Below are 25836 nucleotides of genomic sequence, written 5' to 3'. Positions count from 1 at the left end.
GTGTCCTTTAGACAAGCACTGGGAGAAGAGCCAGAAAAAAACCCAAGCGCTGAGCAGTGAGATCGAGAACCTTCTAGACAGGGACCAGGGCTGCTCTAGAGCCACCCTGGTCTGTATGGGAAGGAGGCCTGAGACCACCTTCTAGGCAAGGGCGCGTGCACATCCCTAGAGGCTGTATTTGTTTTAGAAATGAGATCGGGGCTCATGGTAACATACCGCTATGGCTCACTTGACCCCGTCAGCCAGTCCCATCCCACGGGCTCCAGGCGGGACGTGTTGCAGCCCCAGAGGCAGCTGGCGACCCAGGACCTGCTGGGAGGGTCATCTGTCCCAGTGTCCTGGCCAAATCAGGGTCCCAAACAACGAATGGCTGTTACTCCTGGAGATCGTTTCATCTAGAAAGTCGTTCCTTCCCTTGTACTTGGGAGGATTCCTCAAATTAAAGAATAGGAGTGAGAGGAAGACGTGGGGAGGGCAGGAGGAGGAGAGGGAAGAGGAAAAGGAGGAAATTTCCAACGCACTACCCCCAACTCTCCTTCTGCCTCTGCTAAATTCCGGTCAAATGCAAAAGCAAAATGGCAGTCATCTGAGAGGTCAAGGCCAACGCACACAAGGAAGCAAATCACTAAGAAGGAGAAGCCTCTATGGCTTACAGGCAGCCGCGCAGTACGGGGACTGGTGGCCTGGGGGGGCTGAGAGGCAGGTGACGGGGTGCCTCCCGGCTCAGCTGCACTCTCACAAAGCCCTTAGGTTGCAAAAGCAGGGGCCAGCCTGCCAGAGAGGCCCAGCTGTGAACTTGCTAGCAGGACGCCAGCCCAGACTGCGCACCCCTCGCAGGGAGGCTCTCCGCTCACTACCCCGGGCAAGGTGTCTTCCGGGTCCACGGTGAGGGGCAACGCAGACTCCTCCCCGGGACTGCTCTGGACCTCGGGGTGGGGGTGGGGGAGTGCCTGTGCATGTGAGTGAAGTCACCGCAGACCTCAGGGACTTGCCTGGGCCACGGGAAGTCACTCGCCCACTGAGCACATGTTCAGGGGGCAGGCGCTGTTCCTGGTGCTGGGGACTCAGTGGTGAGCGGTCAGCAAGGTAACTGCCTCCTCCCGGCCAAGATTCCAGCAGACGGGAAGTAGCTGTGTACTCAGCTGGGTCAGTGCTGTGGAGGCCACTGAGGGGACAGAGGGCAGGGCTGCAGGGGCAGTGCTCTGTGTGTCCTTTCTGAGCCAACCACAGAACCCCGGGGAGGCCACAGGGAGTAAGCCATGTGTGTCTGGGGCAAGGACATTCCAGGTCTCCAGGCCCTGTGACGCGCCCACGCTCGGCACACTGGAGTGACAGCCAGAGGCCAGGGTGGTCCCTGCTGTGACCCAGGCAGAGTGGAGGAGGTGGGTCTGCAGAGGCAGGCCGCCCAGCTCGGACAACTTCACTGCATCTGAGCTTCCACTCGGTGTGCTAGGGAGTCCCGAGCCAGAGACCCGGATACGTTTCGGAAAGCCCACCAGCTACTCTGCCAGTGTCTGAGCCCCAGGACGGCCGTGGGGCCTGAGAATCAGCAGGCAACTTGCAAGGCTGGATCCAGGCGGTGGGGGGCGCTGGCCGGGGCGAGACAAGTGAGACTGACAAGTAGGCAAACCTGGCACATGTTGTGGAGACAGCCCAGGACTTCACAGCCGGGCTGGAGCGGGGCGTGGGGCGGGGGCTGCATGCAGAGTGGCTGGTACCACCTGGGGAACATCAGCGGGACAGCCACCTGCTCTTGGTTTGAGAACAGAGAGCTTCCTGAGGATTCCTGCAGACGCCCTCCCTGGGCCTCCCCAGGGCTGATTCCTCTGATGCTGTTGCAGGGTGCACTGCGTTTGTGACCTCTTGGCCCCCTCCGAATTCACCTGCCAAAGCCCCGGCTGCCAGAGCCATCAAATGTGGCTATATTTGGCATTAGGGCCTTGAAAGAGGCAATCAAGTGAAAATGAGGTCAGTAGGGTGGGCACTGACCCAAGCTGACTGCTGGCTCCGAGAGGAAAGCTGGCCCACAAAGGGACACCGGACACATGCACACCCGGAGGGACCACTCCGTGAGGGCACAGGGAGAAGCCGCCAGCTGCCAGCCACGGGGTGAGGGCTCAGGAGAGACCAAGCCTGCTGACCCCTGCCCCTGGTCTTCCAGCCTCGGGGACTGTGGTCTTCTGTTTCGGCAGTGGGAGCAGACAGACACAGCCACCAGCAGTGTCTGGCTTTAATCTCTCCAGGGGGATAAAATAAACCACAATTTACATAGACCCCATGACCACAGTGGCTGTCACAGAGACCTGAGGCTTATCGCTGAAAAGACAAACTATAACTATGCCTTCCCATCTCTCTCTCTCTCTCTCTCTCTCTCACACACACACACACACACACACACACACATTCATTCCCAATTACCCACTACCTCGGGACTTCTCCCTCTTTCCTAATTTTCAAAACAATTCTTTCTTTTCTTTATTTGAAAGGCAGACAGACAGACAGGGAGATGGATCTCCCATTTGCTAGGTCACATCCCAGATGCCCGCAGCAGCCCAGGCTGGGGCAGGCCAATGCCAGGAGCGTGGAACTCCACCTGGGTCTGCCGTGTGGGCGGCAGGGACCCGGGTCTGTGAGGCATCACCGGCCACCCCCAAGGGTGCCTATTAGCAGGAAGCTGGACTGGAGGGTGGAGCTGGGACTGGAACCTAAGGACTGTGGTTCAGGACACAGGCGTCCCTCAAGTGGCTTCTCCCATCCAAGTGCCAACCAGGCCCGACCCCACTTTGCTTCCGGGATAGGCGAGAGCAGGTGCACGCAGGGTGGTGTGGCTGTAGACTCCAGGGCCTTCTTCATCACTGCCCGGATGCCTGCCCTCACCTCTCTTTGGCCCTCTTGCTGCTGCCCCCTACTGGACTCCAGAAGTCAGTGTGGACTGGAGACCAGGCGTGGGCACCTCCAGGAGCCCCCAGCCTTCTGGTTGTCCTCCTGCAGCCACTGGGTGGTTTTAACATTCCCCTCCCATGTTCTAAGGGCAGAAAAATCTCACGCCCTCTTTCAAGTCGCCCCCATCAAAGCCCTGACCTGATCCTCAGAAGATATTAAGAATGCAGAGGGAAATCAGGAACTCAGTGATGCTGGAAATACCCAAACTGCCTCCTCTGGAATGAGCCACCAGGAAAAACACACCTTCCAAGAGCAGAGAGCACGAAAAACACGCCTTCCAAGACCAGAGCGTGTCTCTTTCTGAATGTCTCCACCTGAGCTAAGAAGACAGATGTTATCACGGCTTAAAAAAAAAAAAAATGTACCGTGTAAAAATCAAACTTGGTAATGATAGTTTGTTCTTGCGAATGCCTCCTTAAATACATCCTCTATACAGGAGGTTTTCTCTTCCCCACCGTGGCTGACTGCAGGGGGAAAGGACACTCCGCCATGGACTGCAAGCCGGCTGATTACACACTACTAAGGCCCGCGCCAAATTGCCAGGTGAGGTGGCGTTAATTAGGGCCAGCCAGGAGGGAAATGACAGAGGATGCAGACGCCCGCAGTCCAGGGGAGGCAAACACAACAAGATTGCAAGCGCCTTCTCACGCTGGGTCGGGTGCTGACAAACTAAAGAGCGGGCGGGCGGGGCTCTGAGAACCCCCCACTGGTGACAGCCTTGTGCGCTCCTCCCTCAGGCTGGCTCCCACCCCGGGAGGCACTTGGATCACACAGTGAGACGCACCCCCAGCCCGGGTCGCAGAGAGCCACAGGTGCACGGGGGCCATGCTGGGTGTCGGGTCCCCTTGTGTTTGCACCCTTCTGTGTGCTGCAAGGATAGTGCTTTGGTGCTGTAGCCCAACTGTGCCTTCATGATGAAAATAATCCATAGACTATCCTTTCTAAAACAGATGTTCTCTTTTTCTAGGGAGATTAATAACAGAATTGTAAAAAGTCGAATAATTTCCAAGAATTACCAGAGTTTAGCTGCACCCTTTTAACTCACTGTGGTGGCTATTTAGAACATCAACAGCTCTAAGGTGTCTCAGGGACCCTACAGATAAACAAAAAAGAAGGAAATGTATAGGCTACAGAAGCAGCACCTACCGGGACACCATTCCCACTTTGAATTCATATTAGGTCTTACGAAGTCAAGGACATGTATTACAATTTCTATAATGACCACTAAAGAAACGGCAAAGGGATATCTGACGGACAAGTTAGTGGACGGGGGTAATAATTCTTAAAAACACACAAATGATTCAAAAAGAGACAGGAAAGGAAACAAAAGGGAAGAGAGTAAGTAGAATAAGCAGTACTGGAAAATGCGTGCCCCACAAGTCTACTCAGAAGAGAGCTGGCGCACCTATTCTCTTACGAAGCGTGACTTTAAGACAAGGACTTGGCGCATCAGTTAAGACCCCGCTTGGGAGCCTCACACACTCACATGCCGTGTCGGAGTGCCTGAGCTGGAGGCCCGGCTCTGCTTGCAGTCCAGCTTCCTGCTAACGCACACCCTGGGAGGCAGCAGGTGACGGCTCAAGTAGCTGGGTCCCTGCCACCCACGTGGGAGACCTGGATGGAGTTCGGGGCTCCTGGTTTTATTCTGGGCCAGCCCCTGCTTTTGTGTGCATTTAGGGAGCAAACCAATGATGGAAGAGCTCTCTAACAAAAAACAACAAACAAACAAACAAAAGACATGATTCCTAGAGTTGTCCCTCAGTACCCACAAGGGGTGGGTTTCAAGACGCCCTGTGGAAGCCAAGATCCATGGATGTTCAAGTCCCTTATATGCAGCGGTGTGGTATTTGCACAGAGCTCACACGCACTCTCCCATGCACACTAAATCATCTCCAGATTACTTACAATACCTAATGCAGTACCTATGCCATGCAGCTACACTGTGCAGTTCAGGGATAACAAGAAAAAGGTTCTACACGTGTTCAGTGCAGATGCAACATTTGATGCTGTTTTCGATCTGCAGTTGGTTGAATTCTCAACACAGAACCCATGGATAAGGAGAGCCAGCTGTGCCTGAGAAACTTGAAATCTCACAGGGACAGAAAACTATGTCACTGTTGAAGCACAAAGTCTATCTACGCCAACAACAGGTGAATACTGGAGTGAGCAGAGGACTAGATTTGGACGCTCTGGAAGCTTCTCGGGCACAGTAATCGTCCAAGTCTTGACCCAGGAGGTCATGGCCAGGGCTCATTGCCTGAATAAAGACACAGCAATGCCTGCGGTCTCAGAGGAAGAAGGCCGCAGGGGCACACGGAGGCCGCTTTCCTTACGAGGAGCACGGGACCAAGACATAGCCCAGATCCAGCCCTTACTTCTGGACACAGCATAGCCTCTGCCAAAGATGTATTTATGCACTTACTGTATACCAGAGTACATTTAGGAGCCGGGATGTACAAAATGAAACACGCTGGCCTATAGCTACTCATATCCTGGTAGGAAGAGACGGGCAGCAAACAACACAGAAAACACGCAGTGTGCCATGGAGTGAGCAGCAGAGCCTAAGCGTGGCGGAGAGGGTTCCAGCTGAAGTACAACAGCCGGGCCGGTCCCCCTGCAAGGGCCACACCTGGGCCAAGACCAGAAGGAGGTGGTCTGTTCCCCAGGAGACAGGAGGTGGGACCTGGAGCAACACAATGGGACATCCCTTGCTGGGAGGGGCAGGATGAAGTGAGGGGCCCTACTGCTGAGCTTCAAGAAGCACAGCTATCTTAAGACCAGGCGAGCTTAAGCCTTTAAACTGAATTCCACTGCAATCCAGCTCAACTAATCCCTCTACCTAGATAAAGGGCTTGGAGATGTCACACAGCGGAAACTACAACGGTTGTGCTAACAGCCAATGCCCACGATTGTGTGCAAGGTCCACAGAACCTATACGTCATCTAATTGAACTCATCCTCCCTTCCTGGCCCAGACTACAGCGGAAAGTGGCTGCACGGCAAATCGCAATGCGCCTGGAGTTCAGGAAGTAAGCAGTACCACTGAGATGCATTAGCCACCCGGATGGTGCCAACATTCCCCAGTGTCCACACATCTGACGTGTCTGCAGTCTGAGGTGGCAGGTGCGCCCTCACGAGGCGGACAGAACAGCGCCAGCAGGTGTAACGAGGACGGGAAGCCCCTCCTCGCCCCCCCGCCCCCGCCCCGGAACTTCAGCTCTGTTTTTTTCCACCCTTCCTCGGCTGTGTTTGGATAGATCAGGGCTGGGGAGCATCACCTGCGGAATCACCTAGTCTGGTCCTGCCAAGGCAACCGCAGGAGGGACTCAAAATTTCACAAATCTACAGCTGGCTAATTTTAAGTTGAGAATTTCATGCACCCTGCTAATGGTGTGATAAATATCCAAATGGCCCTTGGCAGAAAAAAAGGCATCCCACTCCTGAGACAGGTGAAAGATAAGTATAGTGAGCCAGAAAAATCTGGGAAAACCCCCCAAATTCACCCAAAGGTTTGAACTTCCATTCTAGAGAGAAGCTGTGGAGGAGGAGGTTAGCCCTGCGGGCACATGGGCTGCTGGGAGCCAGGACCACATTTCCGCTGGTCCCCCCCGCTCCCATCATTAGCTCCTGGAGATGCTGTCCAACCATGTACTTTGGACGCTGTCCTCTGATTGACAGGGCTAAAAAAAAAAGTCTGACAAAATGCAAGGCTCAGTACTGGGCTGCCGCTACTCTGAATACCGATGCTGGTGAACACTGGTGGTGACTGGGTTCAGGGTGCAAGTCCCATCCTCCCCGCGGGAGCAGGAGGACAACACCACGACGGGACAATCAGAGCTGTCACACCGTCATAAAGACTCCTGAGGCTTCTTCATGCAAGCCAACTCCCCAGGGCCACCCAGGTGCCTACTGTTAGCCACACCAGGGCTCCAGTCCATAATCATTCACTCCCAAGCCCACACCCTTCTCTGTGGCCTACAGAAGTGAGCAGAGCTCAGTCACCTGCTACCAGTGATGTTTTCTGTCTCTTGGCCAAGGCTGTCTTGTCCCTGACCAGGTTTTCCTACAGAGCGCCTGTGTCCTTTCTTCATTAATTTGGAAACCTCAACCCACAATGGCAGGAAAACATCAACAGCTGGACTCAGCTGGAGCGCTGAGGGGCCAGGGCAAAGGACGGTGGTGCTGGTGCTTCTAGGGGCCTCTGGGGACAAGGGGGCGGAGGCTGGGGCCAGGCTCTCAGCACTCACGGAGGCTCTAGAACATAGAGGACCTGAGAGTACAGTGGTCATGGCCAAGGTCCGCCCCCTTCACTCTGAAACGAACTCAGCCTCCCTGCACCCAGGCGGCTGTGAGACATGACGCCCACTTTACATAGACGGCGTCGCGGTCCGGCCTCATAACCAAGATGCTCCTTCTGAGATGATCTCCCGTGAGATCAGGGACAGGCCTAGCAGACAGGCCTGAATGCTCAACCGCTGGCCATTTCAGGTGTCAGCACAGCATTCCTCACCCGACTGCCACATGGCCACAGAGTGCTAGGGACTGTGGGGGCGGCAGGCACAGCTACTTCCTCAGGAGTACAACACAATCCTGACTTCTTGAGTCTTTAGGAACAACCTAGGGCTGTGCCACGGGCAGAGGTGCCAGCCTGGACCACAGCAAGCTGCCAAGAAAGGCTGCCATTTCTGCCCTCTGCCGTGACCAAGAAAATACCCAGAGCTGTGCCCCCGTGCAGGCCAGAGGAGAGCCCGGGGCAGCCTGGACTGCACAACTGGGCCTGCTCTGGATGGAGGGGGAGGCAGCTAGGGGGCCAAGGACCCTGCCGCAGAGCCTTCCCAGGTGCGGCTGGGGGCTGCGGAGAAAGGACCTGGACCCATCAGAGGAGGAAACAGGCTCAGTAAATACGCACATGGGAAACTGAGCCAGAATCAGTCCCTGCCTGATGCGTGAGTGTTCAAAGCCGAGGGAGACTGAGAATTCCAGATTGTGTGGGAGCAAAAACCCACTGGTTTTCACCTTTTTTCCCCACTCTGGGGCTGGAGGAGTGGGGCAGGCACAAACTCGGTCTCACTGTCCTGTTGAGCGTAACCATGTGAGCATTTTCAGAGTTGCTGGGAAACAGAAAAGGGGGAGGGGTTCCCGTCCCGACACCTGTGTCGGTCGGAGAGCAGACGGATATAAAACACACGGTCCCGTCGCTAAACGGGCAAGGGGGGCGAACCGCTGCCCACGGGAGGAAGCAGAAGCAGCAAAGGGCACAGTGAGGACAGAGCGATCCTGGAGTCAGGGACAGCCACAAACACGAGAATGCTAGGCGTCTAGTGAGCCCCGAGCCCCAGAGGTCAGCGGGCTGTCTGCGCCGGGCGTACCATGAGCATAGGGGCTGAGACCCAGGCAGGAGCTTGGAAGCGGGTGAGAGCAGTATTTGGGGTCAGACCCACAGTGCTGTGTCTGACTCCCAGGCAGGCCCTAGTGTCCTCACTGCAACACGGAAGAAGCCCCAGGAGCACAGCTCACGGGGAGCCTGGGTGTCCAGGTGGACGAGGGAGCAGAGGGGGAGGCGGCGGGGTGTAGGTGGGGGCAGATAAGAACATGGACTCTGGAACAAGGCAGCAGGACCCCTTCCCCAACCTGGCCCTGCGATGCTAAGTGAGTGATGTCACCTCAGCAAGCCTCGGTCGCTCCATCCGGGAAATGGGGCCACTAACAGTCTCCCCTCACCGGAGGGTGAGGTGCAGTCACTGGCACACAACATGCACTATAGGAGCACTTACAGCGTGGGTGCCTAGTGGTGCTGAAGACACGACTTGGGATGCCGTATCCCATACCCCAGTGCCTGGGTTCGAGTCCTCACTGCTCCATTTTCAATTCAGTTTCCTCTAAGGTGAACCCTGGGAGGCAGCAGGTCATGGCTCAAGCACTTGGACCCCCACACCCACATGGGAGACCCGGATGGAGCTCTGGGCTCCTGGCTTCAACCTGGCCCAGCTCAAGCTGTTGTAGGCATTTGAGGAATGAACCAGCAGATGAGAGTCCTAGCTGTCTGGCTGTTGTGCCTCTCAAATAAATAAATAAAATAAATTTCAATGTGTTTACTTAAGCACATTCCCGGCCGGAAGCCACTTGCTGTAGTGACTGGCACAGAGCAGGCCCTCAGTCAGTGGCTGGAGAACTGTGTGGCCGTTTGGCTTCTGGGCTGGGCTGGGAGGCAGGAAGCAAGGGTCATCAGAGAGGGAAGACAGATGACCTTACTTCAGCTCTAAGCCCCTGTTTCAAGGCTCCTCCGTGACTGTGAAAATAAAGGGGGCGTGGGGGTGGGGGTGGGCAACACCTGCAGAAAGATTAGACTCCTGCTCACCTGGGTTCCGATCGGCTGGGCGAGACCTCTCAGCAAACCACGGCCTCCACAATGCACACACCACAATGTACATTATCACAAGCCCCCGCATGGGGATCCTGGGGCCCAGGCGCTGTCGGTGCTGGCTGCTGTCTCAGCTGCCACGAAGTGGGTGCAGGGGCAGGGAAAATGTGGGGTCCCCATCCCACCCCAGGGAGCCACTTGTCCATCGGCAGACAGGCAGACCCGCCGGCGGCCTTGGCTGGCTGCGGGAATGAGCGAGCGGCCTTGCTCCCCCGCCCTCGCCTACTCACTGCCTGGACAGCTCCAGGAGCCCCAGGGCGAGATGGGCTGCAGGAGGACCTCGGCACCTGCTGTGGCACAGAAACCAGCCACTGCTCTGAAGAGCCGGGACACACGCGTGGTCCCCGCCACGAATGTGGGGACTCTGGGAGCTCCCAACGCGCCCACTCCATGCGCACACATGAGCGAGGCTCCCCAGACACACCTGGGTCAAGGACTGTCGCTGAGGGGCGGGGGACCCAGCCTGGAGGTCACCCCTCAGGTGGCTAAGCCCTCTCCAAGCAGGCCCCACCTACGGCTCATGCAACCTTGCTAGCCCCATCTTACAGGTGGACAAACTGAGCACCAGAGCTGGGACGAAGCCCCGGTGGCCTGCGCTCTCGACCTCTGTGCCCTGCCAGAAAACGCCATGGCTTCTTAGAGGGTCCTTCTCTCCTGCTTCCTTCGAACCACTGGCTGGAGGGGACCCCACGGTTCAGGGTGGTTCCAGGTGAATGACCCGGGAAACCCCTGGTGAAGAGAGAGCAGGCTGAAGTAGGGAGACCCCAAAGTGACCGGAGAGCAGGGCTGGGACTTCTTCGTGAGGGTGAGACCCTGCAGAGAGACTTCCAGAAAGCTCTCCGATCTTTGCTCTCCTCTGACCCCGACTCGCAGCAGCCGGGTTCTCGGATGGCTCAGACTGGCCACAGTGACAGGAGTAAGCTCCGGCTGCCTTGCACGGAGACCGAAGACCAGGAATCTTCTAGAAAAAGGACTGAAAAGAGTCACTGAGACCAAAAAGGCACACGGCTGCTACTCCCTGAGGGTGCTGGCACCCAGGCACCCAAGCCCAGAGTGTGGGGGGCTTCCGGTCCCGTCCCCAGCGAGGCAGGCGTGGGACCCTGACCAACAGCCAAGGGACTTATCTCGGGTGAACCTCTGCACCCTAGGACAAAGCGACTTGGTGGAAAACTCAATTACTCTCATTGTTAATTACCCTTCGAATCACCCATCGACACGGGGACAAGCGGGATCCTCCGAGCCAGCGCTCAGCAGACCAGCTATGCAGGCATTTCTCCGGACGTGGGATCAGCCTCACAGGGGTGCAGAGGGGACCTCTTGCTGAAGTCTGCCTGTGAGAGCCGTGCTCCAGGGCTGGAAAGGTGGGTAGGGGATGAGCCTGAACGGAATGCACGGAGAACTGGCCCCCAGGACCCCGATCACAGGATGCAAAACTTCCCCTCCCCTCCCCTCCCCGACACCAATACCGTCCTGTAACATCACCTCCCAGTACTGGGGGCCAGGCTCCGGGTAACAGCTGCTGCAGGGCTAAGAATGGGGTTTTCAAAGATCGGTTCATTTAATTAAAAGCACAGCAGGGTAGCGCATCCTAAGCAGACAGCAGGCATTTGATGAAGGAAGGTCGGCTTCCCAGGGCCCCATCTCGTGGAAAACAGGGCAGCATCTGAGATGAGAAGGCTGATTTTGCCTGCTAAGGAGGAGATTTGGCAAAGGATGGGAGGCCGCTGGGGGCCCAGGTGGAGAGCAGGAGGCGGTGATGTGATTCTGAACAGCTCTGTTCCCTGAAGACTCTCTAAGAACCTGGGGGAAAGGAAGAAAAAGGGAAGGGGGAGAAGCTTTGCCGCCAAACGTTACTGCTTCCTTCCGAATCACAACTTAGCGTTTTAATTAAGCGAGGACGTAGGCCCAGGATTTCTTGTCATCATCAGGAGTGAGCTGATGCCTCATGCCTGCGGGAGTTTTCATATTCATTATGTTGTCCTGAGATTTAGTTTTTTCAAAAAGTGTTTAGGTTAGCAAATTCTCAACTTTGTGGCGAAGCTCGTCTCAGGTTAAAGCATCCTTCTGACAAAGTCCAACCATCCTGCGGTGCCATTACGGCTTCTGCTACACAGTCCCCAGGGGTGGAGATCCACACTAGCCTGCTGGTGCGGTGCATCCCACCGCCTATATCAGCATCGCCCCAGGCTGCTCATTTTATACACACACACACACACACGCATACACCGTGATCATTTTAAAGCTGCAGGCCCGACTGGCCTAAAACAATTTATACAAGTTTTCCTTTTTTTTTTTAAGACTTATTTATGTATTTGAAAGTGAGAGTTAGAGAGAGAGATGGGGAGGGAGGGAGGGAGGGAGGGAGAGAGAGAGAGAGAGAGATTCCATCTGCTCTGCTGGTTCACTCCTTAAATGGCTACAATGGCCAGGGCTGGGCCAGGCCGAAGCCAGGAGCCTGGAATTCCATCCAGGTTTCCCATGTGGATGCAGGGGTCCAAGGACTTCAATCACCTTCCACTGCCTTTCCAGGCCCATTAGCAGGAAGCTGGATTGGAAGTGGAGCAGCCAGGGCATGAACCAGAGTCCATACAGAATGCCCACGTCCCAGGCAGTGGCTTAACCCATTGTATCACAACACCGGCCCCCCTCCCCCCATTTATGCAATTTCTGTCCGTGCCTAAGTTACTCCTGGAAATAAGGCTTACTATTAAAGGGCGTGAAAGGGCAATATTTTCATTTTTTTAGGTGGTGCTTTATTTCCTCTGTACCACAAGTGTTTACTAAGTGTCTACTACAGGGCAGACCCTACACAGGAGAAATACGCTGCAAACAACCGACATGGCAATCTTTGTATCTTAATAAATCCCTAACTCCTCCCAAGCCCTCTCACCCTTACAACACCACCATGAGGCAGATACATTCATTATCCCACTTCCCTAACCAGGAGACCCAAGTGCAGAGAAGTTAGGATCCCACCGCCCCTGGCTGGCAGAGCTGGCGTTTGGATCCAGGCTGACCCGACTTGCGCGGCTGCTCCTAACGCCTGGGTGGCATCTCCTTAAGGAAGGCGCTGTCTGTAAGGAAGCGTTGGCAAGCACAGCTGTGTGTACACGAGGGTCGTCAAAAAATCCACAGGAAATACAAACCACGACAAAACTGTGCGTGGTCTTCCAACACAGTCCTTGCATAAAAGCAAGCTTATCTTCTCCTTTTATGCTTCCATGGACTTTCTTACACGCACGTCCTCTCTCAGGGGGGCCGTGGAAACCAGCAGGAGCAGTAACAAGCGACAAGGAGCCCTGGGAGCGATGGTCCTGCCAGTGCGACCCCCTGTGCTCTCAAGTAGAGGAGACAAACAGTGAACAGAAGGTAAACGGCGACCCAGTATAAAACCTCCAACCACCGACACAGAAATGAGATCCCTGAGGAAGACGGATCATTTTCTGAGTCGTCCCTGTCTTCAGACACTGTTGCCGACACAGCCAGGCCACGTGCAACTCTGACGGGGTCCCGGGGAGGGAGAGGCACCCAAGCTGCACACCCCTGACCTGAACATCTGAAATCTGACACTCGTTGAGCACGGCCATGAGTCTGGAGCATTCCTCGTTTCTGCTTTTTGGATGAGGGGTGCCTAATTGGTAAAGTGTGTGCCAATTCCCCCAAATCCAGAGAACTCTGACATCTGAAGGACTTCTGGTCCCCAGCATTTTGATCGCAGACTCCCGACTTGTACAGAGAACGGCAGGCACAGCTCTGGAGTTGGCAGGTGCATCTGCTTCATTCCAAGCCACCAGGGGGGCACAGGATGCTCTGAGCTGGGATCTGCACAGCGGCTCCTCCTCCAAAGGCAGGGAGTCTCCCCCAACACATGCCCCCTACCCCCAGCACTGATGCCTCCTTTGAAAGCAACAGCTTGGACTCGGCCACCCAGAAAGAGAGACCCTGACACGAATGACCGCAAAGCCCTTTGCAAACAAACACCAGCAAAGGGTTGGTGAACTGTGACCCCGGGGAATTCTGCGGCAAGCAGTCTGTGCGTCGGCGCTGCAGGGGGAGTTCTGACTGCTGGCCCAGACCCGCAGGCGAGGCTACACAAGTGGAGATCGTAGATTACGGCTCCAGCAGAGCACTGCCAGTCCATGGGAACCTACCCAGGAAGGGGACTCACAGGGGAGAACAATTCCTACCACACAGGTCCTGAGACCTAGGATCTGGGGCCCACGGGCAAAATCCCCACCAGCTCTGTTTCGGGGGACTGGGTTCTCTCTTCGGAGTCCTTGATGTTGCTAATCTGAGTCAATGCCAAGGAACTGGGGGCGAGGCACAGCTGGGGCAGCAGGGCCACTTGTCCAAGGGCCCCCTCTCGCAGACCCGGGGTCCCCTACTTCCCACTCTGTCCCACGAGGGCACTTGCATGGTTTCCCACCAGGAGCTGGGAGGTCTCTCTCCACTCCCAAGTGTCAATGATAAACGCATCTTTGTGGCAGTTTCTTGGAAGCACGAGGTGCGACTTCTCCCTTCTGAAAACCCTCTTTCAGTCTCTGATGCCTGGAGTGAGGTCCCAGGCAAGAGGCAGCAACCACTCTGCAGACAGGAAGTGACCTCCCCCTGGTGGTGACCGCTGGTGCCTGCACAGCATCAGACCTGCTCAGGGCAGGGAGCCCCAAAGGGCAGCTGGACTGCTCCCAGCCTTCCTTGTCCTGGCTGGCTTTGTCGACAGAGGTCTCCCCAGTCCTGTGCCTGCTCTGAATCCTCGTGGGTGGGATGGGGGGGAGAGGCATGATCTGACATGGAATTCAGCAACACGTGCGAAAACCAGCCTGCAGCAGAGACCTGCGTTCAGGTTCCCCACCTGCCGCTATGTAGCGACTCCGCCTGAGAACATCCCATAGGCCCTGAGCCCAATTCCTCCTGGGGGACAGGAATGGCAAAGCCCTGGGCCCTTCCTACTATGGGACACTGAGAATCCCAGAGCAGGAACCCAGGAATCATGGGATGCCGGGAAAAGTCTCCCCCACCTGCAGTGTTTATCTTACCAGGCGTAAGAGGGGACGAGAGAGATGACGAGAAAAAGTCTGGCATGGGGGTTAACTGCTCCGTATGTGAGGTTCGAGGCCTGCCTCCGCTTCCTGCTAACGTGCACCCCAGGAAGACAGCAGATGCTGGCTCAAGCGCTTGGGCCCTGTCCTCCACGTGGGAGACCCGGATGGAGTTCCTGGCTCCTGGCTTTGGCCTGGCCCAGCCCCGGCTGCTGCAGGAGTTTGGGGAGTGAACCAGTGGATGGAAGATCTCAGTTTGTCTCTCTGCCTTTCAAGTAAAATGAAAATAAAGAGACAAAAATTTTTAAAAATTACAGATCCAAGGCTTAGGTGACTGAAATGTACCTCCTCTCTGGCCACCAGCCAGCAGAGGGGCCAATGCAGACCCAAGCAGGGCTGTGGTGTGGCTGCAAGGCCATGCAGTAGGGTGGAAGGGGACTAGGATCGCACTGCAGAAACTCCCTTTTGGAGCAAACTCTGACTCGGAAAAGTCTGATGGAACCTGAAGGCGCAGGGGAGCAGGCGACACACGTGGCCCTCTGGCCACACATGTGCGGAGCCAAAAATAACACCCGGGGATTATCGAACACAACCTGCTCGTTTGCAGATGAAGTACTAACAGATCCGGGCAGGCGCACTGGCTTGCCCAAGGACATACGGCTAACTATTGATCTATTAGGCTCTTTAGTTTCATCTATACAATGCATGCAATATCCAGAAGTTTAATTGCGTGTCTTCCTTGCCGGCTTGGCGTCTGTCATTCACCAGGACCTCCCTGGGCTGCCCTCTCTATACCACTCTCCCAATGACTACACAGTGGGCATCATTGCTCCTGGAGCAACTGAGGAGGCTGGGGCTTGGGGAGGCTGACTTATTTGCTGGGGGTCCTGTGCTGGTCTTGCAACCAGAACGGTGCTCAGAACGTAGCTGGCACCTGATAAATATTTGCTCAGAAGAAAGAAGGAAGGAAGGAGGGGAGAATGGAAGGAAGGAAAGAAGGAGGGAAAGAAGGAGGGAGGGAGGGAGGGGATGAGCCAGGATTCACACCCAGGACTGCCTGGCTTCAGTGTCCAGGCACTGACTTGCAGTGAACACCAGAACGTCAGTGTGGGGTCACGGTGTCCGGCACACCAAAGTCCCTGGAGAGGAAGACAAAGAGCCGGAGCTCCCTGTGGATAAAACGCTTCCTTCACAGCTGTGCTAGGGCCGAAGCGGGGTGTGGCGGGGCTCTAGGGCCTCCGCGGGCAATGCTGTCACCCCCACCGTGGGCGGAGCAGCAGCACAGCCTTGGAGTCATGGCACCAACACTTCCTGGCCGGGTGACCTGGGCCAGGTGCCTTGGGCAATGCTGGACCTCAGCTGCCACTGTGGCAGAACGGGGCTGGCCATGGTACCCACTTCACAGGGTCCTTGGGAAGAAGAAGTGACAGATGCCACACAAGTGAGATACTTAAATGCTTAGGATAGCGCTCCGGCCGGCGCCGTGGCTCACTAGGCTAATCCTCCGCCTGCGGCGCCGGCACCCGGGGTTCTAATCCCGGTCAGGGCACCGGATTCTGCCCCGGCTGCTCCTCTTCCAGTCCAGCCCTCTGCTGTGGCCAGGGAGTGCAGTGGAGGATGGCCCAGGTCCTTGGGCCCTGCACCCGCATGGGAGACCAGGAGGAAGCACCTGGCTCCTGGCTTCGGATCAGCGCGGTGCACTGGCCACAGCGCGCCCTCGGCAGTGGCCATTGGAGGGTGAACCAACGGCAAAAGGAAGAAGACCTTTCTTTTCTCTCTGTCTCTCACTGTCCACTCTGCCTGTCAAAAAAAAAGAAAGATAGCGCTCCACCTTAGTGAACAGAAACTAGTTTATTATCCTTAAAATAAAGCACAGAGATTAACAAAAAATACAGAATAAATCTGGATTGGACATCTGTGTTCCCCCCAAATTCACATGCTGGGGCTCTAACCCCAGCATGGCTGTGTCTGTGGGTGGGGTCTCTAAGGATGTCGTAAGGTTAAATAAGGTCATAAGGGCCAGGGCCTGCCCCAGCCAGGACTCTTGTCCTCAGAGAGCTCGCTCCCTCCCTCCACACACGCCGAGCACACAGGGAAAAGGAAGCCAGTGCAAGCCAGGAGACGGCTCACCAAAACCTGAGCGCCCTGGCCCCCCACCTCAGCCCTCCAGCCTCCACGACAGCGAGAAAAATCCACTTCGGTTGCCTAAGCCACCGCGTCTGCGGTATTGTTATGACGGCCCAGGCTGATTAATGCAGTGATAGAGTGAGACAAGCTATTATTATGTTGAGGGAAAAAAATCCAAAATTAGCTACCCGAATTAAATAACATTTTTGTCTTTTAATTCTGAATCCAGGCCAAGCTGAAATCTCTCTGTGGTGTGTGTTGCAATTGCACATGGGTGTTTCGGAGTGCACCTGCTGAAATCAGCGAGGAAAGGAAAAGTACTGGCCTTCCCAGGTTACACAGGGCTCCGCTTCCTGAGCTCTTCTCTCAGGAATGGAAGAACAGCTTTAGAAAAACCGGAAACCTAATAACCCAGCCATAATCCCATGTAGGAAGTATCTGGTGTGAAATTGTGGCGGCTCCGACTGTATTGTTTTACAGAGTTGAAGATGAGAAAAGAACCTCAATGCACATTTCTGAACCTGCGGTGTTCCACAAAGGAATAGAAATTTACAAAGAAAAGAGGCAGTGATCAATGCTGGACCATGGGCACCTGTGAGCTGGCCCCAGGACCCCAACCCCTCCTCTGTGATCCCCTTGCCTTGAGAGGGAGGGGCCAGCACTGGGGGGTGTGGGGGGTCACAAAGACTGTGGATCACACCCTGCTCGCTCCCAGGGACAAAGTGCCCTGCTATGGAGAGGCCGCAGGGAGGCTGCCAGCCCCCAGCCAGCCGGGCGCGGAGACTGCAGGCCCAGCAATGCCTCCAGCCGAGACGGCAGCCGGTGCTCTACCACAGCCACAGGACACTTAGAGGCACAGGTGCCAGGCTCGGCTGGCCCGGAACTCCTGCCCGCGGACGCTAGGAGTTGCTGTCGGGCTGCGGCACAGCAGTAGGTGACCAACACACTCAGCCACACCCTGTAGGTGTATCACACCCCTGTCAGGCATCTGAAGACCATCCTCAGACGGAAGGCGCTATTAGAAGGCCCGTCACAGGCAGAGAAACTGAGGCAGGGGTCGGGTGAGCAGCAACTTGGGGTCACACTGCCCAAGCGGCAAAGGTACAAGGGTACTTCAGAAAGTTCGTGGGAAAATGAGATTAAAAGTTAGGCTCATCTTGGCACACACACACACACAAAGGTGAAATTCATGCATAGTTTTTTTCACAGTGTGCATTTTCCATGAAATTTTTGCAGGCCCTGTACAAGCTGAAGACGCTCACTCTTAGCCAGTCTGCTGCGCTGTCTCCTCACTGGGGAATGTACGTACATCAAGCACAGTGAACCTTTTACAGGGAGAAGCACAGAAGACACCAGGCCCAACGAAAGCAAAGCAGAGGAGTTCTGCAGTGACGGGAACCAGGGCCCAGCCACCCCCAGCCCTGCCACAGTGTCAGCGTGTCAGATCTGGCGCTCGGGATTCTGCTGCTGCTTCATTCTGACACGGCACCTGTTCCCCAGGACAGGCGGAAGGGCCCTCTGACTGCCTAAGGCCGCAGGAGAGCCTCTGGGTGCTCAGAAACACGGCTGTCTGTCACACCTCAGTCTGTGCAGTGGTTGGCGTTTACAACGGGAAAATGCTCTCACAACCCGTGTGCATTTCAAAGGACTGGCACCCCACCGCCCCCCAGTCCTTGAGATGGGTCCTAATGACTGTGCCCAGAACGGGCGCACACACACGCACATGCATGTACACGCACCTACACACACACACGCTGGCAGGCAGTCAGCGTTGCCACAGAGGAGTGGTGTGGCCCCTCAGTGAGGCTCTGGAGAAAGGGGGGTTGTGTGTCAGATTACATTTTCTAAAAGCAAAGGAACAAAGCGTGCAGCCTGCAATACAAACACTGGATCCGCAGCCTCCACCCCAGCTCTCTGCTCCACCCTAAGCCTACTTTGGGCCTTTCTGTCCTTGCCCCAAGGCTTGCAAAGGCTGCACTTGCAGGTGGTAATGGGCAAAGCCATGGCCACATGGGGGAAGTGCACTGAGCAATGTGTGGTAGCAGCAGATGGAGGCCAGAGGGGCCCAAATACTGCTAGGGAGTAGATGGTGAGGAGAAAAGAAACTATGAATGAAAACAGCAGCAAAAAACCCCAAACCCACTGATTGAAGGCAGAAATTCTAAAATTAGGGAAATAGCGGAGAACTTCTAAAACAAACACTGCACATATGTAACATATAATTTAAAAAAATACAACATGCTGAACATTCTCAAATGTTTAATCCGCTGTGCTGGAGCTGATGATGTAAGAGGGAATGGTATCCGTGATGTGCATCCGAGAAACGGTGTGCCAGGCCCTCACACCAGGGTGGCAGAATCCCACTGTCACTCTCCTGTGAGGACGTCACAGTTCACGGCACGCCGCATGGACTGACTTGGATCGGGGACGGGCGGAAGTGCAGCCCGGGCCCACAACCTGCGGGGCAGAAGCCCTGAGCTGCCGCTGGGCCTCCCCGGGGGGGCTCAGAAGCCTCCCAGTCCCCAGATCACCACTGAATGATGTGCACCACGGAGCGTGCGTGCACGGGAGACCAGGGGTGCCATCTGCCACCTGGGTAGACGGGGGCGGATGTTAGAGCGGCCCGGTCTGATCTCCCCTGTCACTGGCAGCAATCCTGCACGCAGGCTGTGAGGGCAAACCAACACTGCGGGAGCAGCCCGACTCCCACGCAGGCTCAAGGGGATGGAGGCACTGGGAGGACCCGTTGTCCCCCAGACGCGGAATCCAACGGCCAGTGATCCGGTTGCTCTTTCAAGAATGTCAAACGATGTCACCTACACTCCTCCGAATGCCAATCGGAGTATTTGGCCATTATAAGAAGGTCCCCAAAGTACCCATCACACATCTCCAGTGGGCATTCTGTTAGAGAAAAGCTGATTCACTAGTTAATGCTATGGTTTGCTGGCTAGCCGTCCGGCAAAGCTCTCTCCACCAAATGCGCGCTCACGTCTCAGACGCCTGTAGAAAGCGTGCTCGTCTCCATTGTTGAATGGGGCCCTATTTACAGAATGTCATTTGCAAACTCTGAAATTCCTGGTTAGATTGGTAAGGACGGAATCAATTCCTACTCTGGGGAAGTGACTAACTGTTGCCAGCACTGTGTAATTACTCAGTGGGTGCTGAGTGGGTCAGAGCACCAAACGGGAAAAAAAACACCATAATGGAATGCACTGAGCAAATATAGACACAAACAAAAATAAGCTTGTTCTGCTATGAGTTGTAATTCATTTGTAATGGAGCAAATTTCTCCAACGCTGCTATTTTAAGATAAATGACACAGTTTCGGTGACTTTGTAGATACGTCTACTTCACATTTTCATTATAAATTATTTACCCCACTGATGATAACCTGGCCAACACAAACAGTCACGAAACAGCTTCCAACGACAATCCCCAAAGAAATAGGCAGTCAGGTCAGTCACTCTTTCCATTAGGAGGAAGTTAGGGAATTATGTGAACATCTGTAGGGAGGTTCGCCACGGCCTCTTCTCTTGCACAGGCACACCAGAGAGGCCTCCCACAGACTGGCCTAGGAGAGGGCTTGGCCAGCTCGCCAGGACTTTTTATTTTTAACTGACACATGGTAAGTGTGCCTATTTATGGGGTACACTGTGACACTTCAATCCATGTGTGCATGGGTAAGGACCAGCCCGGGGTAACTGGTATACCTGTCATCTCAGTAACGGATCGTGTCTGTGTTGGGACCACCGGGGCTCTGTGAATGAATGATCTTGTTACTGAAGGGCAGACCCCACCAAGCTAGGCACTCAGCCTTAGGGAGAGGTTGTCTTTAAAGTAACAAAGTGGGGGGCCGGCACTGTGGCACAGCAGGTAAGGCCGCTGCCTACAGGGCTGGCCTCCCATATGGGCACTGGTTTGAGTCCGGCTGCTCCTCTGATGATCCAGCTCTCTGCTATGGCCTGGGAAAGCACTAGAAGATGGCCCAAGTGCTTAGGCCCCTGCACCCACATGGGAGACCAGGAAGAGGCTCCTGGCTTTGGGTTGGCCCAGCTCCGGCCGTTGAAGCCATCTGGGGAGTAGAGCAGCCAATGGAGGACCTCTTTGCCTCTGCCTCTCTGTAATTCTGCCTTTCAAATAAATAAATAAAATCTCTAAAGAAATAAAATGAAGTAACAAAGCTAACTTCCGGGGACGCAGTGCCACCGATATCCCAGCCTGGCCAAGGACGTCGGATCTCACTGTCATCATTTTATAGTCACCGCTCCCAACACAAATAAATAAATAAAACAATAAAGTGGGCAGGCTGGCGCACAGCAGCCACCTCTACACCAGAGGGGGCTGTAGCTAAACCAGTGCCCTCACACTGGCTAGAAGGCTGGCCCAGGCCGGCTGAGAGTCAGCTCCCAGGCTGACAAAACCACCCACTGTGTGGGACTGAACTCCCTTAACCCAGGGCAGCTTTGCGTCTTCACCCACTGCACATCTCATGGGACCTCTGCAGCTTTCCTGCCTCCCCTGGACTAAGGAAACCATCTCCCAGCTGGCTCCTCTGCCTCCTTTCCTGCCCACCCACCTGCTCCCTGCAGGCCAGCTCTGCTATTGCAATGAGTTCCATGCCACACTCCTGCCTGTGTGTCCCCTGCCCCACACTCTCAAGGGCCATTGTCTGCCCCTGTCCGGCCCCAGAAGGCTGGCCTCACCCAGGGACCTCCTTGCTTGAGCTCCCCAGCCCTCTGACTTGGGCTGAGCTCTGCCAATGGGAGCGGAGGGCTGGGGCATTTGTCCCCCGCCTGCTCCTGCCTTCCCACCCCAACTCCACCCCTCGTTCCTTCATTGCCAGGCACTTTCTCCCAGCCAGTTCTTGCTTCCAGCTGTTGCCAGTGGCTGTAGACTGCACCTCCCTGGGGGTTCCCTCAGGCCTGCCCCAATCTACCAGCTCCTGAACCACCTCTCTGGGCTCTGAGCTCTGCGTTGTCCCTGTCCAAAGCTGACCGCCCTTGTCACTGTCACATGACGGGGTTTCATGTTCACCACCGCACCTCTCCCAGCCGGAAGGTGCCTTCCTGTGGTCTGTCTCCCCACCCACCAAAATCTATCTATTACATTCCCCACTCTGACCTGTGGGCCTAACACGGTGCCTGGACCTCAGCCGTCAATGAAGCCAGTGGACCAATGAGCACCCGGTTATCTGAGGGGGTCCTCCAGGAAACTGCAGCCTCCCGGGACCCCCAGACCACCACTTCCATCACCTTCGGAGAGATTCCATATGCTGGTGCTTATGGTCTGTTTCCCCTAACACAAATGAATGCTGCTTCGTTCACTGCTGAACCGTCAGCGACACGGCGGGACCTGGCTCACAGCACAGCCTCACCACACACCTGTTAAGCCGGCACGGTTTCACACAAGGCAAATTCAGGGTGGATCGCCACACCTGGAAGAACGTGAGCAGGGCCAGGTGTGCAGGCAAGCTAGCTCTGTCTCAGCCCTCAGAGCTGGCTCCTGCAGACAGCCTGGGGCCCCTAAGGCAGGCGCCTCGACGGCTGCTCACAGAAGAAAAGGTTTGGGACGGTGGGGGAGACCCTGAGGGTCCTGCCCGCTAGTGCCCAGAAACTTCCCCGAGCCCGCGGCCCCGTGCGAATCCCGGGCGTCAATGGGATTGCAAACAGTGGCGACTTGGGCGCACCCCTAACTCCCTGCTCCACGGCGGTGCGCCTCCTGGCTGCAGCCTGCAAGTTCTTGGACAGCATTCGGGGGCCCCACAGCCCAGCACCGAAAAACGCTGCTTTGGGGGAGTCGGGGGTGCGGCGGCGGGGAGACAGCAGCTCTCAGAGCCTGGCTTCATGCTGCGACGCCTACATCGCCCAAATTTCATTCTGCACAATGATTGCAGCTCTGGAATAAATTCCTCCTCCCCACCGCCACCCATTACTCATCCCAGTCCCCTCAGCCTCCCAAGTGTCAAAAAAAAAAAAAAAAAAAAAAAAAAAAAAAAAAGGCGGTGCGGACGGGGGCGGGAGGATCCACTCCCTAGGGCAGCAGGTCCCGCCTTCGAGGGACCTCCCCGCAGGCCTGGAGAGCCGGCCCCGTGCGTTCTGGACCCGAGCCGGCCGCGCAATCGCACGGCAAACAGCCGTGGCCGGTCCGCGCCCGGCACAGGCAGACCCCGGCGCGGCGACACCGTCCACCTCCGCGAGCAAAGTCGCCCCCCAGGGCCTGGCCTGGGGTCCCCCCCCAACCCCATCACCATCCCCGAGGCAGGGGCTTCGTTGGGAAGCGGGGTGGACCCCGGGTCACGGGCCGCTCCGGAGAGCGGTGCGCGCCCCGCAGGTGCCCCGGCAGCGCGGACCCCGGGCGCAGCCGCCACCGACCGACCCCTGCCCGCGGAGGAGGGGGCGCCGCGCCGCGCCGCCGCCGCCGCCGGCTCCCGCAACAGGTGTCTGCCCCTCGGCCCGACGGCCTCACCCGGCACAGGCCGTCCACGAACACGCGCGGGTCCAGGTGGCAGGCGATGGTGGCGCTGGGCAGGTCCTGCAGGTCCACCTCCTCCATCTCGCAGTCGATGAAGCTCCAGTCGCCGCCGCCCTCGTCGCTCTCGGCGGCCGCCGAGAAGGGCGCGAAGGGCCGCAGCGTCACCCCGGGCCGCACCCGCGCCTCGGCCGCCTCGGCCGCCACCCCGAGCCGGGGCCCGGCCAAGCCGTCCTCCATCCCCGCGCTCGCGCCCGCGCGCCCCCGCGCGCCCTCCCGTCCGCGCCGCGGCCGCCGGCTCGGCGGTTAACCCCCTCAGGGCCGCGCGGCTGCCCGCGCCAGGCGGTCTCCACGGCTCCCGGAGACGCGGCCTCGCAGCGCCCGCCCCGCCCGCCTCCGTCCCGCGCGGGAGGGGCCGAAACTCCGGCCCCGGAGGCGGGGCTGCGGCGGATTTAGCCCTGGTCCCTTTAAGGCCTATCCCCAGCTCTGCCATTCTTCCCCGCCCCTCTCAGAGAGGAGGCCAATAAAGAAACAGGATTCTCTTCACGTGATCCCCGTTCTGCCGCCCGAAGCCTGAAGCCTCGGAGCCGCCATGTTGGTTAGGGGCAAAGGCCTCTTCCGCTTTTCTGACAGCTGGTACCTGCTGTAGGGCGCCAGGCAGGGTCTTGGGCTCTGGGGCTCTGGGGCCCTTGGGATGATAGCTGGGGAGGCAAATCTTCCGTGGTTCCCGGGCAGTGGCGTTTGGAGAGACAGGGGCCCACGGTGGGGGGATTTAAGCGAGATAGTCCTGGTTATGGCTGTCACTGTGGCCACTGGCAAGTGATGAGATGCTTACCGGATGTTAGCCCGTGCAGTCCCAACAAGGGTTGAGCTGGACCACGATGTCAATAACTTACAGTTCAGCTTCTTAGTCATTGTCCAAAATGTGTATAATTGGAAGTCATTTGCCGACCTGCGTGTTCTGTACACCAGGAGCTAAGGAAAGAAGCGAGACCTTAGTCTTACCCTTTGAGGGGTTCACCGAGGGGAGCCGAGAACCTCACACGAGCACCCACGAGTATCTTTCTCTTCCGGCCAGGCTACTCGCTCGCAGTGAAGGACGTTGGGACACAGTACAAACGCGGGCCTGGATTTTAGCTTTGTTGCTCGTTACTTGGACAGATAACCTGCCTCTCAGAATCCTCATTAAAAAAGAGAGAGAGGGAGGTCATGGATGCTAAGAATCCAGCCAACGCCCAGTAAATGATAGCTCTGTATGTGCTAGGTTCTTTGGGGGATGTGAAACGAGAGATGTGGGTTCTCCCAGGTAAGCTTGCCTTCCAGCGAGCAAGTAGACCCAGCGCACCCCTGAGATTTTCCCCGGAACCTGCTGTCCATGAGGTCTGACAACTGGGCCTGTGGAAGGTTCTGCGAGTGGCGCCCAGAGAGGGCATGTGAGCGCCATGCCTCGGACCCATACCTCCTCCCGTGCCCCTCCTCCTCTGTGTGCCTTGTAATGCCCTTGAGAACAACCCGGGAAAGCTGCAGATGGACCCCGAGCATGGGCAGTCACTCTGAGATCTCTCATAACTTTCAGTGACTGCGTTGGGAGACGCTGGAGCCAGCCAAGTGTGTGCAGAAACCCGGGACCTGACGAGGAGGTGGTAATGGTGATGGGAAGCTCTCTTCTGCGAGCCGTGTCCTCCAAACGGGAGGAGAAGCCTTATTGCTTCCAAATGGCCTCACAGCCTTTCAGCTGTGGGGTAGCTGTGGGGTAGCTGTGGGGTAGCACCAGCGTCAGCCAGACATCCGTGTCTGCCTCGGCTCCTGGGGAAATCTTTTGGTATCGCTCTCCCTGAGGGCAATGCCACCATCTTTGCATCTCTCCCTTGGGCAGACACCGCACTGTCTGGGAAGTGTCACAGAAGCTTAAAAAAGGAAGGCTCTCAAAGCTTTAGCCAAACTTCTCCTTGCCTTGTTACATTCTGAATGGCACAAGTCTCATGGCTGAATTGTGGAGTCTATGTTTCTGAAAGCCAGCAAAGCCAGTGGCTGCACTGGGGGGTGGGGGGTGGGGGGATGTTCTCTCCAAATCATGCAGCCCGAACAGAGCTCAGGGGTAAGCTTATAAAGGCAAAAACCACATCCGGTTGGGAGTTAATCCAAAGCCAAGCATTCGTTACAGAAGCCAGAACAAGCAAGGTTACGCTTATCTCTGAGGGGGCACTGAATGCATTTTCCCAGCACTTAATGTAAACAATGCTTATGGATAACATTTTAACGGGGCTAGTTTTTGAGTACATAGTAGTGTGCAACAGGTTAAAAAAAAATAGAGGACAAACAGAGAGACTAGAGACCATCCAGAGGCAAAATAGGTGACTTGGATCAGGCCAAAGCTCACTTCAGCCTTAAAATTCTGTTCAAGTGGAATTTTTCCTCTAGCTGAAACTCGGCCTACACACCTTTGCTAGAAGGTTTGTGCTTCAATTAACTTCTTCTGGAAGATCTTGGTCTTAGTATTCTTTACAAATCTGAAAAGCTGCTCTGCGACTCACCGTACAAGTCAGAGCATATTGTTTGTTTTTGGTAAACGGGTAAGATTTGCCTAGTGTGCGGTTATATTTGAGTAAATCCCATGAAGACAGGTGTGTGGCGTTCCCTGAAGATAACTGTCACATATTAAAACAAAAATTCTTTTTGTTCGAAACTATGTCTGCATACCATTTTTGAAGTTTATTTATTTGAAAGGTAGAGCAACAGAGAAAGAGAGCGAGATCTTCCGTCTGCTGCTTCATTCCCCAAATAACCCCAAGAGGCAAAGCCAGGCCAGGCCAAAGCCAGGGACCTGGAACTTCATCTG

General features: G+C 56.0%; 1 protein-coding gene across 1 annotated transcript in view; it reads right to left on the bottom strand.

Moving 5' to 3' along the window:
- The window catches only part of RCAN1 (regulator of calcineurin 1), an 83331-nt gene extending 60094 nt beyond the window's left edge, over positions 1–23237 (bottom strand). Inside the window, exon 1 of the mRNA XM_062205571.1 lies at positions 22995–23237. Within this exon, the coding sequence (XP_062061555.1) occupies positions 22995–23237 (243 nt within the window). The remainder of the gene's footprint in view (positions 1–22994) is intronic.
- Between the last annotated feature and the right edge of the window lie 2599 nt (positions 23238–25836).

Source organism: Lepus europaeus, chromosome 2 (assembly GCF_033115175.1).
Source record: "Lepus europaeus isolate LE1 chromosome 2, mLepTim1.pri, whole genome shotgun sequence".
In the NCBI taxonomy this organism is placed as follows: domain Eukaryota; kingdom Metazoa; phylum Chordata; class Mammalia; order Lagomorpha; family Leporidae; genus Lepus; species Lepus europaeus.
This window is presented reverse-complemented; position numbering and strand designations above follow the sequence as displayed.